This window comes from Ochotona curzoniae, unplaced genomic scaffold (assembly GCF_017591425.1).
Source record: "Ochotona curzoniae isolate NIBS_2020 unplaced genomic scaffold, NIBS_Ocur_1.0 contig_1976, whole genome shotgun sequence".
NCBI lineage: Eukaryota > Metazoa > Chordata > Mammalia > Lagomorpha > Ochotonidae > Ochotona > Ochotona curzoniae.
In genome coordinates this window covers 2,003,580-2,019,485 of record NW_024465279.1, presented here as the reverse complement: position 1 = coordinate 2,019,485, position 15,906 = coordinate 2,003,580, and the positions used below count along the sequence as shown (strand labels likewise).

General features: G+C 42.7%; 1 protein-coding gene across 1 annotated transcript in view; it reads right to left on the bottom strand.

Annotated features, from left to right (window-relative positions):
- The window catches only part of ADAM9 (ADAM metallopeptidase domain 9), an 86,095-nt gene that overhangs the window by 14,266 nt on the left and 55,923 nt on the right, over window positions 1–15,906 (bottom strand). The window contains exons 15-19 of the mRNA XM_040970510.1: window positions 15,714–15,819; window positions 13,763–13,946; window positions 2,970–3,050; window positions 2,631–2,736; window positions 146–284 (exon numbers count right to left, since the gene is read on the bottom strand). Of these exons, the coding sequence (XP_040826444.1) occupies window positions 146–284; window positions 2,631–2,736; window positions 2,970–3,050; window positions 13,763–13,946; window positions 15,714–15,819 (616 nt within the window). The remainder of the gene's footprint in view (window positions 1–145; window positions 285–2,630; window positions 2,737–2,969; window positions 3,051–13,762; window positions 13,947–15,713; window positions 15,820–15,906) is intronic.

Sequence of the window (15,906 nt, the reverse complement as noted above, 5' to 3'; positions counted from 1 at the left end):
CTTTCCATCTCCCTGGGACAAGCAGCTTAACCACCATTATCTTTCAAAACATGCTAAGCAAAGACTGACAGCCCTTGTGAGAGCTTCATTGCCATTAAACCCTTACGTGCCATGCGGACTTCAAAGGAAAACACAAGCTATGTACCCGTATGCTTGCGACCTCTTCTTTCTGCACAAGGTTCTCCGGAGCCAGTCTCTCTTGATGAAGCAAAAAACAGCCAATGCCACGAGCAAAATGAGGAAGAAGAACGCGAGCAGACCATTCCTCAGGGCAGTATTCTTTTCTAGAGGGAGGACATGAGGGAGAATGGCCACAATGCTAAAACCATAACATTTTCCCTTAAAATTTCACATTATTCAGTACTGAAACGGATATAAACTGAATATACGGAGAGGTCTTGAACTCACGCCTGACCACTGCATTTCTGCCTTCACAAAAAAACACAGCCATTCTTATTCATTTCCTTCCTAATATCACATTTCGCAATATAAGCAAAACGTTCACTTTTACCAGCAGTCCTTCCTTACACAAAAATAATACACTATAAATATTGTTTGGCATGCCACTTTTTTTTAATTATGTATCTTTCAACAGCATAGAGGGCATATTCATTTTCTATACATGTATGCCAACCTCCAGACAATGTTGTGTAGTTAATTAAACCACTGCTTTACTAATACATACTTGGGTTTTGCCAGTCCTTCACTATTACAAAAACTATGCTGCAGTCAGTAGCCTGATGCACACATCACGTCATATGACTGCATGACTACGGAATAACATGCCAAAAGCAGAACTGCTGTACCAGAGGGTATATGCAGTCATCATTTGTAAAGACACTATTACCAAACTGCGCTCCAGAGTGATGGTTACAAGCTAGTTGCCCGTGTACAACATGGAGGAATTCCATACGTGGTCGCTTACACAGAAAAGTTGAGGATTTTTGCCAAACAGGTAGGTGCAACAACAATTTATTACCTCAATTCCATTTATATACCTTTTTAAATGCTATTCAGTTGAGCAATCATATCAGGCCACCTAAGTCTACTGAAATAAATCTCCTCAACAGAAATCCAGAAATATCCACTACCCAACAAGGTGAAACTCAAGATTTCTGGCTTCTCGCAGAAAAAAGTTACAAAGCATGCAAATAAACAAGGAAATATGACCCAAAATGAGAAAAAAAAATCTATTGAGACTAAAAAAATATATATTAGAAGTTATTAAAACTACACTCAACTTTTTTTAACAAAGGTATTGTGTTTAATTTATTTAACAAAAAATAATATGTTATACTGAGTCATGGAAAAGGTATATATTAAAAAGAAACTTCCAAGGTGTAAAGAGCATCAAAATAAAATAATTTTAAAAGAAAGGAACTTCCAAGAAAAGATATAATGTCGTGTGTGTGTGTGTGTGTGTGTGTGTGTGTGTGTGTAGAATTGGAGGCAAAGGGCCTCCACAAAAAAAAAAAAGTGAACTTAACAAATAACAACAGACATTATCCAAAATTAAACATAAAAATAAAGAATAGTGAAAAACAAAAGTAACATCGGCAGATGTAAAAGAACCCCAAAGAAGCAAGCATCCATGACGTAGAGTCTCTTGAGGGGAAAGAGATAAACAGGGCAAAATAAACAGCACCTGCATAGCAGCCAGCACCGTGTGGTACAGGGTAAAGCCACTCTGTGACATCAGCATCCCACAGGGGCACCAGTGTACGTCCCAGCTGTTCCACTTCGGATGCAGCTCCCCGCCATGGCTTAGTCAATGAGCATGACCCAAGCGCTTGGGTCCAGGCCATCCACACAGGAGACCTGGCTGAAGCTTCCAGCTCCTGACATCAGCCAGGCCCAGCCTTGACGTCTGCAGCCACTAATAATCTAATTAAACGTAAGTGGTCAAAACCCAATTAAAAGGTGGACATCGGCAGACCCAACGAAAACAAGTATATGGTCCAAATATATACTGTCCAGAACAAAAACAGATTAAAAGCAAAATGTTTGGGAAACTAGAGACTAATGCTGAGTCAGGTTCAAGTAGAATTTTACAAAAAGGCGACTGAAACAGTGACAAGGAAGTTCAGTTCTCATCTTTTTGCATGAACTGTTTCGTGCATGCTTACACACCTATGCTTAACAAATGCCTGTGTAGATGGTAGGAAAAAAATTATGGAAAAATCTTCCCAGTGCTGATTGAGGAAAAGGCATCTGGAGTGACTAAGTTGATACCTAGGTGCAAGGCAGGGAACACTACCAGGGATAAAGAAGACTATTTCATGATAAAAAGGAGCCAACATGTAAGGAAGGAACACCAGCTCTACACGTGCAGGAAGGAGAATACTCAAAGCAACAGCATTCCAAGAAGCAGGGCGGTGGGGACAGGCCCAGATAACACAACGCTTTCCTCTCGTCACCTGACGGAAGCAGCAGACAGCAAGCCAGCACGGAGCAGTGACTGTCGGGAGCTCTGACAGAACACTCCACACAACAGGAACAGCAGCTGGGATACAGAATCAACATGATCTATATCTAACAACTGCAGCAGGAAGGGAGGGAGCGATGTGGGGGAGACACTACCTAACCTGGGTCACCGGCCAATCACACTGATTTTCTTACTTATTACTTGCCATTGTACGTAGGTCCACTGTCCACACTTCCTCCGTATCCTGTAGTCTCACAATTTGGGGGAGCCCAGCCATCGTCACAGTGACAATTCTTATTGCTATTACACACCTTCGAAGCAATCAAAAAGCCACTTCCGTTAATTGTGAATGCGTTTTTGACAATCAACGCAAGAATGGGAACAAAGAAAAAGGATTAAATTCACACCAAGTTAGAAACACTCTTTAAGGATGAAACATTTATCAGGAGTCTACATTCTCTAACATTCCCGTAGCCTAAAATAAGCCTGGCAGCGCTTCTGTGGCACTCCCTCAAGAGACAAACCAAAGGGCAATATGACCTACCCCATGTCCATGGCACTTTTTCTCAACGTCACAGTCATAATTTAGAACAGAAGCATTTACACATTGGAAATTTCTACAGATCTGGAAAAAAGGAGGCAAAGAAAAATTGAACACATTAATGACATTAAAATCAATATCTGGGTACAGACTATCTCACTGGAGAATTCTATTACATTTCAGCAAATACAGAAAGGCAAGTGAAACTAACATAGAACCAGTGATCAAAAAGGGCCAAAAGCCACAAAACCACAGTATATGCTTGAATACGAAGATAGAGACGGAAAACCTAGACAGAATATTCCTAAGTGGATTTTTTTTTTTCAACTCAAAAGTAACTAGACAAGCTCACTCTAGGGCTGTTAGGTCAATAACATGAAATACACAATTATATTATCTATGGTAAACTCTCATTGTAACAGGCACCAAACACACTTCCAATTTTAAAATCATTCCAAAAAGAATAAAACAAGACATAGACTACAATCTACAACTTACTAAATTTCAGTTTTCTGGAAAGCTGATTAGTCTGTGTCAAGTTAGGAAGAGATTACTGGAGGGGTGGTGTTGTGGCACAGTGCACTAAGCTGCCACCCACTCCATATGAACACTGGTTCAGGTCCTGGCTACTCCATTGCCACACCAGGTCCGTGAGCATACCAGCACTAAAGCAGCAGCAGCTGGCCCGAGTTTTCAAACAGCTGTAATACAGGTTGGGGGGCGGGGGGCAAATGAAATTCAAGAATACCAGCCTGGCCCAGTCCCAGCTATTGCTCTCCATCTCTCCTTCGCTTTCCTCTCCCTCTCTCTCTCTCTCTCTCTCCCTCCCTCCCTTCCTCCCTACCTCTCTCTCTCTCTCTCTCCTCTCCTCTCCCCTCTCTTTTCTCCACACTCTTTCCCTTCCTCCCTTCTTTCTCGTCTCCATTCCTCGCTCTCGGCCTGCTTTTCAAATAAATAAATAAATATTTTTAAGAACATTAATTTTTAATTAATAATTAGGTGAAAGTGCACATTTTCATTAGGTAGCCAACTATAAATATGATCAGAATGCTTATATGCTCTGGTGAAATAAACAAAAAATAAAGAACACATGATAAAATATCAATGCACATCTTTATTCCTTCAGAAACACATAACAGTAAACATTCGGGGGATAGATTCATTTACCCGGATGGGACATCATTTAGGACTTACATGTATATAAACATTACATGACAGTCCATGAACAACAAACATACACTACTTCTATGTGTCAGTTTAAAACTAAAACAAGGGCCCAACACAGTAACCCAGTGGCTAAAATTGTCCCTTTGCATGTGCCAGGATTCCACATACGTGCCGGTTCTAATCCCGGCAGCCTCGCTTCTCATCCAGCTCCCTGCTTGTGGCCTGGGAAAGTAGTCGAGGACGGCCCAAAGCCTTGAGATCCTGCACCTGCATGGGCGACCCGGAAGAAGAAGCTCCTGGTTCCTGCTCCAGGCATTGCGGCCAACTGGAAGTGAATCATTGGAAGTGATCTTCCTCTCTGTCTCTCCTTTTCTCTGTAATCAGACTTTCCAATAAAAACAAATCTTTTTGAAAAATGAGCGCAGAACAATAGCCTAGAGGTTAAAATCCTAGCCATACATGCACTGGGATCCAATACGGGCTCTGGTTCCTATCCTGGCACTCCACTTCCCATCCAGCTCCCTGCTTGTGGCCTGGGAAAGCAGTCAAGGACTGCCCAAAGCCTTGAGAGCCTGCACCCATGTTGGACACCGGGAAGAGGCTCCTGGCTCCTGGCTTCGGATTGGCTCAGCTCCAGCCGCTGTAACCTCTTGGGGAGTGAACCACTGGATGGAAGATCTTTCTCTCTGTTTCTCCTTCTCTCTGTATATCTGCTTCCCAATAAAAATAAGTTTTTCAAAAACAACAATAATAACAAATAAGAAAATTTAAAACACAGGATTGAACAGATTTTTCTTAAGAATCTCTATATTCTGCTTTTTCTAATAACTTTCAATTTTTAAAGAAAATTCATTTTTAAACATTCATCTGATTAAAAAATTGAGATAGTACACACGATTCCTCAGTAAAACATCACTGTCATCTGTCCTGTAAGCACACAGTACACCTGGAAAACATTTTCTCAAAGTTTAGAAAACGTTAGCCAATGCTTTCTTTCAATCACTAATGTACAGTGGCTACCTAAAGCATTAAATAAACTTTTGCAAATAAGATTAATGTGTTAACGGCTGGCAGATTTGCTTTTTTAAAAAGCAGTAGCAAGAGAAGGTTGTTCTGACTGACAGTGTCAACTTTGGAGAGCAGATGGAACCAAAGCGGAAGCAGCACACACAGCAGGCCTGCCATGTTAACCTCAGCAGGCCCCACGCACAGGAGGAGCACACACAGCAGGCCTGGCGTGTTAACCTCAGCAGGCCCCACGCACGGGCAGGAGCAGAGCAGGCCTGCCGTGTTAACCTCAGCAGGCCCCACGCACGGGCAGGAGCAGAGCAGGCCTGCCGTGTTAACCTCAGCAGGCCCCACGCACGGGATGGAGCAGAGCAGGCCTGCCGTGTTAACCTCAGCAGACCCCACGCACGGGATGGAGCACACAGCAAGGCGGCAGCAGGTCCGTTGCAGACCTGGCTGCAAAGCCGAGCTGCCTGGAGCAGGGACAACCAAAGGAGGGTTTGGTTATTTTTCCCCATTTTCCCCTCCCAATGTCCCCTAAAATTATGTTGAATAAATATTTTAAAAGGTCCAGGTCTGGGGCAGGTGCTCGGCCTAAGAGTGAAGCGACTGCCGAGCACACCCAGCATCTCAGACTGGAATGGAGTTCCAGTCCCAGCTACTCCACTCCCAGTCTATTTTCCTGGGATGTTTTAAGGGCTGGAGGCCCTGGCACACACGGAGAAGAACTTAGAGCACCTGGCTTCTGCCTGGTCCCAGCCTGGTTACTGCAGGCACCAGGGAGTCATTCAGAAGATGAGAGCTCTTGCTCTCTCTTCTTGTTTCTTTACCTTACAGACAAAATACAAAGGGTCAAGCAGGTAAAAACTGTTTAGACGCTGAGTCTGAAGTTACAACCAAACTGGCAGGCCATGTAAACTGCCCACGGTTCAGTCTTTGGTAGAAGCCAGAGGAGGACCCAGCAACGTAGCCTAGCAGCTAAAATCCTGGCCTTGCATGCACAGGAATCCCATGTGGGTGCTGCCTTTAATCCCGGCAGCCTCACTTCCCATCCAGCTTTCTGCTTGCAGCCTGGGAAAGCAGTAGAGGATGACCCAGAATCTTGGGACCCTACACCCATGTGGGGGAGATCCAGAAGAGACTCCGGAGCCTGACTTTGAATTGGCACAGATTCGACCATTGCAGCCACTTGGGGAGTGAACCAATGGACAGAAGATCTTCCTGTCTCTCCTCCTCTCCAATATCTGCCTTTCCAATAAAATTGGGGAAAAAAAAAAAAGGCAGAAAGGCTGGAATCCAATCTACCTAATAAACTTCAGATGTGGGTGGTCATTTGGCCTAGCGGTCTCAGGATGGCACTGGGGATGCCCTTATGCTCTGTTAACGTGCCCAGGTTTAAGTCCCAGCTCTGCGTCTCATTCTAGCTTCCTGCTAATGTATGCCCAGGAAGGCAGCAGACAATGACTGATGTGCTTGAACGCCCCTCACCTCAATGGGAGCTCCTGCTCCTGAGGTGGGCTTGGCCCGGCCTCGGCTGGAAGGAGCTGAGCAGTGAGCCAGCAGATGGAATCTCTTTCCTGCCTGTGGCAAGCAATTGCTATACTATGGTATGAATACTGCTGGAATAGCTTGTTTTAATCAAGAAGATAAATAGACAGTAATGCGTATCGAAATAAAATGTCTTAAAACATGTTTATGTAACAGCATCTCAGACACTCATAGACAAATGGAATAAAAAGACAAATTGAATGGGCCCAGTGGGATGGTTCAATTGGCTAATCCTTCTGCTCAAAGAGCCAGGATCCCATCTGGCGCCAGTTCCTAATGCAGCAGCCCCACTTCCCATCCAGCTCCCTGCTTGTGGCCTGGGAAAGCAGTTGAGGACGGCCCAAAGCCTTGGGACCCTGCACCCGTGTGGGAGACCCCAAAGAAGCTCTAAGCTCCTGCTTCAGATAGGCTCAGCTCCAGCCATTGCAGCCACTTGGGGAGTGAACCATTGGACGGAAGATCTTCCTTTCTGTCTCTCCTCCCCTCTGTATATCTGACTTTGCAATAAAAATAAATACTTAGAAAAAAGTGATAGTAATAATAAAATTATAAATCCAAAAATGCATGGACTTAATAAAGACATGGAAAGATATCCAAGGAGGAAAATACCAAGTAAAATAATGATACTTTTTGTCACATAAAAATGCCAGAATTAAAAAGACTTGAGTTGACAAGAAGAGGGAGAAAAACATATGCAATTACAGGAATCCAAATTACTACCACTATCCTGAAAGTTACAACTTCTATCAAAGCTATAAAGGTATTACAACCCCTAATCTAAATCACCTTTTATGAATCTATCCAAATAGACACATTCACAAAAGCAGATGACATTAAATAAAGAAAAGTGTTTGGCATTAGTTAAATAAGTAAGTTATAGACAAAATCTCTTGTTATGTGGTTAACAATAACTTTTTCAATAATGAAGTGCAGAATTCTCCCTTCTCCATGATACTAAAAAGTCCTTTCAGGACACAAATCAGAGCCTCATCACAGGCCTCTGTGCTCTAGAGTCCTGAGAGAGGGCATTTAACACATTGTTAAGACAGCAACATAGCAGTGAGAGCATTCAATCCTAAAAAATCAGTTTAGAAGAAGAATTAGTAGGGCATAATCCAGGAAATCTATATATTCTTTTTTAAAAAAGATTTATTTATTTTTATTGGGAAGGCATATTCACAGAGAGAAAGAGGAAGATCTTGAATCTGCTGATTTTCTCTGCAAATGGCCACAACCCCTGCAACTGAGCCGATGAAGAGCCAGGAGCCTCTTCCGGATCTCCCACGTGGGTGGAGGGTCCCCAAGGCCTTGGGTCGTCGTCGACTGCTTTCCCAGGCCACAAGCAGGGGGCTGCATGGGAAGTGGAGCAGCCGAGACAGGAACTGGCATCATATGGGATTACAGTGCTTGCAGGTGGCAGATTAGTTAGTTGAGCCATCTCACCAGCTACAAACTTATAGGTCTCATTTATACAATATTTTTAAAAATCACAAAAACGTGATTTTTAAAAAGTTTTTAATTTTCTGATTTTTAATCACAAAAACGTCACAAACATCTTTCCTGAAAAGAAAAGCTTCTTCAAACTAAGAAAAAAATTTGACGGAAGTAGGAAATTGAAGACACACACTTGAGATGACATTGCAGGGAAGGGGGGGGAGGGGAGCTATGTAGCAAACCAACATAAAGAAAGTGTGGTGTTAACAGGAACACATGGAGTGAATTAATAAAAACAAAAGATGCAAAGTATGTTCGAAGTGAACGAAACACAGAATCCATAACTAAAATGTAATAGCCAAGAAACTACAAGGGTCCATCAGTCCTCTCAGTTGAGAAATGTTTTAACGTCTAGGAGAAAAACTGAAGACAGGAAACTGCAAGGCGAATTCAACATGCCTTTCTCGAAATCGTCAGTTGATTAAATAGAGCGTTCATTACAAACGTGAAGGATCTGAAAACCAGGATACTTCAGCAAGTGTGCAAACAAAATGAGACCGAAAGATACATTTAGTTTGACAACGTTTTGACAAAGCTTTACAGATCTGTTTTCAGAATAAGCATTTCCCATGAAGCACTGCAAGTTTTAAGAAAGAATACGCTCTTCGAAGCGCTCAGAACACAGAGGAAAAGACGAAAACATTACCAGCTTATTGAAAATGGGCATTTGGGTGTCTTCGTTCCAAAGTCAAGGAAATACTTGATAGCTTTTGAGCCAACAAAGCATGCCCAATTTCCAGAATTGAAGGCTTGTTCTCACAGTAAATCTTTTGTCCCATATTTTTCTGGATTTGAAACCAGGCAGTCAGCACTTACTCTGTTTCAGCAATCTTGCCGCAGACAAATCCCCTAACTTTGGGAACCCAGAGATTTGCGGCAGTCAGGCATGCTGGCACACAGCATCACTGCCCGTCACTCAGCCCACTGAGGTCAACCCAAGGCTCTCAATGTCAAGAGTTTCGTGTTCTCAATCAAGGTGACAGAGCACTCCAACACCAAATACCAAATGCCAAAGGACCAGCTGTCCTTTGTCTCTTCATTTAATTTTACAGAGCCAAAATAACACATGCACGTGGTTAGAAATGAAATGGTGTTGAAAGGTTTCTGACAAAAGCAACTCCGCTTCAGTAACCCTCTGCTCTGGCAGTCTACAAGCAGCCACTGTTTCTTTCAATAATTAACCTCTTGTTTTAAATTAATATGGTACTTCTTGATTTACTTATTTTTCAACACCAACCAACATCCTCCATGAACTTAGCTTTCTGACCTCACCCGCAAAGCCTCTCCTCCACCTGCTTCAAGTACGGTGTGATGGTTCCGGCATGTAAGTGGGCCTACTGCTGAGACTCAACCGCTCACTCCTTACCAAGCAAAGCCCCAGCTAGCCGAGAGAGGGCAAAGCTCTGCCTTTACTGCCAGCAAAGCATTTCTGTGACTTAAGCACACACTTAATGCACTTCTTGACAATGCACGCCAGAAACAAACTTAGCTGCCAAGCTACGGGCTGCTCCGGACAGCCTCGGCCTCCCCCACCATCAGAAGCAGGGGCTGCCCCACTGAGCTTAGTGCGTGGCTGAGAGAGCAGAGCAGACTGCACTCTGCAGGAGACCACATCTCAAGGAGAGGGCAGAAGGGCTGAGTCACCTGTGCCCAGTGCCCAGTGTCCTCAATAACTGGGACAGTCGCTTGGCCTAAGTGGGAGAGCAGGGAAGAGAATCAGCCCAAGTCTATTAGGAAACAGTCAGGGAAGGAGGTTGAGGGGTGTCTCTGGACAACTGAAACAAAAACAGGGCCCAGCTCAGCAGCCTAGCAGCTAAAGTTCTCGCCTTGCACATGCTGGGATCCTATATAGATGCCAGTTCTAATCCCAGCAGCCCCACTTCCCATCCAGCTCCCTGCTTGTGGCCTGGGAAAGCAGTCGAGGATGGCCCAAAGCCTTGGAATCCTGCATCCACATTGAGACCCAGAAGAGGCTTCCGGCTCCTGGCTTTGGATTGGGGATCAGCTCCAGCCATTGCAGCCACTTGGGGAGTGAATCAGCAGTCAAAAGATCTTCCTCTCCTCTCTCCTCCTCTCTGTGTACCTGACTTTCCAATAAAAATAAATGAATCCTTGCTTTTTTTAAAGCAGAAACACTGCTTTTTTTAAAGCAGTGTGTGCAAAATAAAGTACAATGAGTGTATTTTCCTTTGCTAATAGCACTTAATTTTTTTACTTCAAGTAAAACTTGCCTTTCTTCTTATACAACCTTCATCATAACCTTGATATTTTTTCCCTCAAGAAAGCAATGATGTCATATCCTCTTTTTACTTATTTTTTTCCACGATAAAGATTTGTAATCCCGGAGCCCTGTACAGAGCCCTTATGCTCCAGCTGAACTGTGCGTACCTACACCCCTTAGCCCTGATCACAGCCTGCTGTCTGGGAATTTCTCTTTCATCTTCTTCCGTTTTCTGAATTGAATTCTTTCACTTTTTTTGGTTTACTTCCTCATTTCCTAGAACATCATTTCAAATGATTACTTAAGAATGGACGAATTGCAATTAATGGGCTTAAGACATTGAGCATCTGAAATGCTTTTACTACTCTCCTCTCTTCGGAATGCTCATGTAATTTAAGAACATGCCCTTGTGCAAGCTAGATGAGAATCACTGCGAACCACAGAAGCAATGCGGAATTCCTCCGCCAGCTGCAGCACTGGGTTTCTGTTCTACCTTCACAATGAAAAGTCAAACTCTGGCTCTCAAGTCTGCAGCTCTGGACTGGACCGATACCGCCAGCAATGGGAAAAGAATCATGGAACGACTGTCCGAAATTCCACATTCCAGAGCCTTTTATTTGATCCTGTGGTTTGATTCAATCCAATCCCTTTGCTATTTTAACCAACAGGCAGCAGAGCTTTTGTGGTATCTGAGAACAGATTAAAATCACAGAGTAAACTTTTATAGGCCAAAAACAATTGAGACTTCAGTTACGAAAGCACAAAAGTATATTTACACACCAGCAAACAAAATTCAGGAATGCATCTAAAGGAACATAAAACATTTCATTATGGTGTTTGCTCTAGGAATGTGAGATTATAACGTAAAACATATGAAAGTGTATGATGTATAATAAATACACATAATCACTATAAAACATTATTGGGGAATGTAATAATGAGACCCGTTACATGAATAGGTCAAAAGAAAATAACTACTATTCTACTATGAAAAAATTACCGATAGGGCCCAGGACAAAGGCTCAACTGGCTAATACTCCCCCATTGCCAGAGCCAGAATCCCATGTGGACACCAGTTCATGTCCCGGCTGCTCCGCTTCCCATCCAGCTCCCTGCTTGTGGCCTGGGAAAGCAGCTGAGGACGGCCCAAAGCCCTGGGACCCTGCACCCACGTGGAGGAACCTGGAAGGAGTTCTTGGTCCCTGGCTTCACGTCGGCTCAGCTCCAGCTGTTGTGACTGTTGTGTTAGGGAATAAAGTAACAGAAGGAAGAGACTTTCGTCTCTTTTCTCTATAAATTTGCCATTCCAATAAAAATAAGTGGTATTTTTAAAGTTACCTATAAGGGTTTTAATTTTTTGTTCTCCTTGACTAGAATTTGAAATTAACAAATACTATCCATCCCAAGCCATCACCCCAAGCCACACACAAATGCAGAAGACCGGTTGTATTCTCAGCCGTTAGGATCAAGGCAAGGATGTGCACTATCATATTTAACATTGCTCTCAAACCTTTATCCTTGTAGTTGTATAAGAACAAATAAACTCTAATGTTCAGAAAATGATTATTTGCCTAGAAAATTTTAACCAACTAAAATACCTGACAATATACAGCTGGTAATAAAATGAATATATGCAAATTAATTTTGTGAATATCAATAATAGCCAGTCAAAAACATAGATAAAATAGCTTTTCTTATTAATTAAAAAAAATTAAAAATATACTATAAAATATATACACACATATGTAATATTATAAAAATGTGGAGGGGGCCCCATTAAAATGTCTAGGAATAAAACTAATCAAAAATTAAAATGGGCTATGTTGAAATCTTTTTAAAAGATCCCCCAAAAAACCAGAAAGACATACCATGTTCTTGTATGGGACTCAATAATGTAAACATGTCACTTTCCCCATAATAAAAGTATAAACTTAATGTCATCCCAACCAAAATTCCAAAGCGCCTTTTTTTTTTTTTAAGCACCTTGACAAACTGATCTCAAGTTCGTCTGAAATGATAAATAAATGAAAACAGCCAAGGAAATTACGAAGGAATGAGGAGGCTTTTCTCCTACCGGATGTTAACAAAACGCACAGCCATCCAAAGTCAAACAAAGCAGACCTGACACACGAGCAGTTGGACGCATCACCACACAGGAAGAGGAGCCAGAAGCTGAGCCCGAGGGAGACAGAGAAACTTAACAGGTAATTAAACAGATTTCAAATTATCACTGAGGCGGTCAGGCAGGGATAACCACTGTGAAACCAAAACACCAAAACCTGACATTTGCTAGTAATTTCTAATTCTAATCAACAAACAATAAAAAGAAAATCATCATCGAAATCTTTTAAAACAAATGCTACTTGCAGCCTTTGGGTTTCTAAAGCCACAATAAGTACAAACGTATTTCATAGTTAGAATAGTAGCCACCTCTCTTTATATAGTAATTTTTAAAAATTTTTTTCACTCTGATATTCAGACAGTAACAAAATCTTTTCCAAAGAGAAACAGAGCAAAACTGTTACTGTACCTAAAACCTAAAACCTATCAACATCACTGTAGTGATTTAATCTGAGAAAACAACAGGGAATTTTCTGAAACTTCTATGGTGATGCAATTTACGTACTGTTGTTCACGCTAGCTACGACACTGCAGTACATTTCAGCTGAAAGGGAAGTACAGAAGTATGTGGGTCTTGCTTCATGGAAAGCAAAGCACAGAACGTAAACCAATGCAAGTAACCTCACGGTCCACTCATTCATCGTTTTCATTGGGTACGTCATCGGCCAATCACATTCCCCGCTTCTCTGTACTCCTCCATCCAGGTTGGCTTCTTCAAAGTGATCTACAGCCCTGTTCCATCCTAACTCCACATCGCTTAAGCTTGTCACACTCCTCCTAGCCCAGCTAGATTCTGTCCTCGCTCTTCACTATCTTTCTTAACTGGACAGTCCCCTAAAATGGGGTATTTATCACAGGTCAGCTACATGGAACCAGTGATAGTTAAGTCCAGGGCTGGCTAGCTCTGGCACATATCTGACCCCAACTGCTGGGGTGAGGGGTGCGCACTGAGGAGCACAGGACTGCCACTGACATTTCTAACACACAGGCACACCCCAGCTCCTGGAGACCACCAAAATGTCCCCACAGCAGCAAAGACACTAACAAAATACAGCAAGACCCTGGATGGTGACACTAGGGTCCTTCCTTATTTTCTTCTTTGTGGCTCTGGATTTTTCTAATGCTACAATAAATACAAATGTTATTTCATAATGACAATAGTAACCACCTCTCTTTATGTAGCAATTTTTCAATTTTCTTTCACTTTCCTTTTGTAAGCAGAAAACATTTTGATTACCTTTCCAACACCACATTTTGTGCCTTCGTTAACCATCCCAGGATCTGGAACATCCGATCCCAGCTGGAAATCTACACCCCAACATTTGGTGCCCCGGCTGGGTGTCTGAATAATAGCAGGCACGATTCCAAATACCGGCATGTGCTGAACATTCTCACACTGAAGCTTCCCGCACAGAGCATTCCTGGAGGGAAATCATGTAAACACAAAAATCAGGGCATTAACACAGGCAAATGACATGCCTGTACACAGATCACAGATAAGGCCCATTACGATTCAGCGGAAAGGAATCCCAGCAGGGGGGAAAAATGCTGCTGTGTAACAGCGACGGAGATCAAAGCGGCTCTCCTTAAGTATGGCAGAGAAGGAAGGATGGTAGGCAGCTGCAAATACGGGAATGGTGCGAGTCGCAGGGGACGGTCATCCTCCTCCTTGTCCCACCTGAAGGCCTGCACTGTCCCCGAGCGCTCGTGTCTTCTCACTATCTGGGAAGGAGAAACACTGGGTGCTGTGATGTGACCCAACCTCTTCTGCCTGGTCCTTAGTCATGCAGTCACTTCATTCATTCATGAACTAATCCAGCGTTGAGTGTATGGAGTTCTCCCTGACTGCAGAGCTGTGTGTGTGACAGTCCTGTCCTATATTGTACAGAATCTTTTTTAAGATTTACTTTTTATTTAATAGGCAGATTTACAGATAAGGAGAGAATGAGAGAAAGATCTTCTATCCATAGGTTCACTCTCCAAGTGGCTGCAATGTTCAGAGTTGAACTGATCAGAAGCTCTAAGAGACCTCTTGCGGGTCTCTCCCATGGGTGCAGGGTCCCAAGGCTTTGGGCCATCCTCTGCTGCTTTTTCTGGCCATAAGTTGGGTGGGGAATGGAGCAGCTGGAACATGAACTGGGGCCCATATGGGATGCTGGCACCACAGCGTGTAGGATTAGCCTGCCGAGCCATGACGTCAGCTCCACGCTTACATACTTCTTATGTCAATTCCCATGATGCAGTACTGAGATTTCCCTCGTAACAGACTGTCAACGGGGACAACCACCCAACTCTACCACGGATCTCTTCTCGATTACTACCAAGTCATCACCGGACCTTTCCCCCAATATACCTAACTCGTGACCTCCAAAAACTTCCACGTCTTAACAGCCTTTGATTTCCTCAGTTAAAATTCATCTCCTTGGAATTTTTCCTTATTGGTTCCAGATTTTCTCCAAAAATACCCAGGGGAAAAAAAAATGCCTTTTTTTCTTTTCACATGTTAAAACACATATTTCTGAACAATTTTTAAATAGTTGCTAACTATTTACTTCGATAAGACAAAATCCTACAACTATTTTTCATGCTACAAGGAAGGCCCATTCAGAACACGTCCCGTTTGTCTCACTGCCTCTGGAACACAGTGCTCCAAATGGAGAGTGAAATCTTAATTACATATATCTTGACAATAGAATGCTGACTTTTAAAAAAAAGAACAAAAGAAAAAAATCTTAATTACAGCATAACAAAGAAAAACGCGAGCTCTCACTGACCGAATCAGACACACTGCACTTCTATCAAGCCCACTATTCTAGTAGCGTTTAGAGCAACTTTATTACATTATTGAGATGCTTATATCTACCACAAACTAAAATCCTACTTAAATTTTGAACATGCTGCTGGCAGGTCTTTTTCTGTCTTCTACAAGCATTTAGTAATATCTTCTATTGAAGGGCAAAGAGAAGGGGTATTTAGTTGCAGTTCCTGTTAGGCCAAGGATAAATGTTTTGAGACAATAGGTAACTAAAGGGATTAATGATTGTACCAGTTTTGTTCCTAACACCAGAATCTGAGGTCTTCGAAAAGTTCATGTATTAAAAGGGAAGAAGCACAGCAGTCGTAAGACATATGAGGGCTGACCTGTCTCACAGTCCTGTATATTCTCCTTGGAGCTCACCGCCACTTACCCGGTAGCACACTTCTTGTATTCATTGCCAGAGAAACCACAATTGCCAAATCTGTCACCTTTAGAATTCACTTCAATGAAACAATCTCTTGGGGCAGCTTTGGCTTCTGAAACATGAAACATTTCAAAAAGGAAAAAAGTTATGGCAATTTAACTCAGATGTACAAGCATTCCCTGTATCAGTTCACACTACT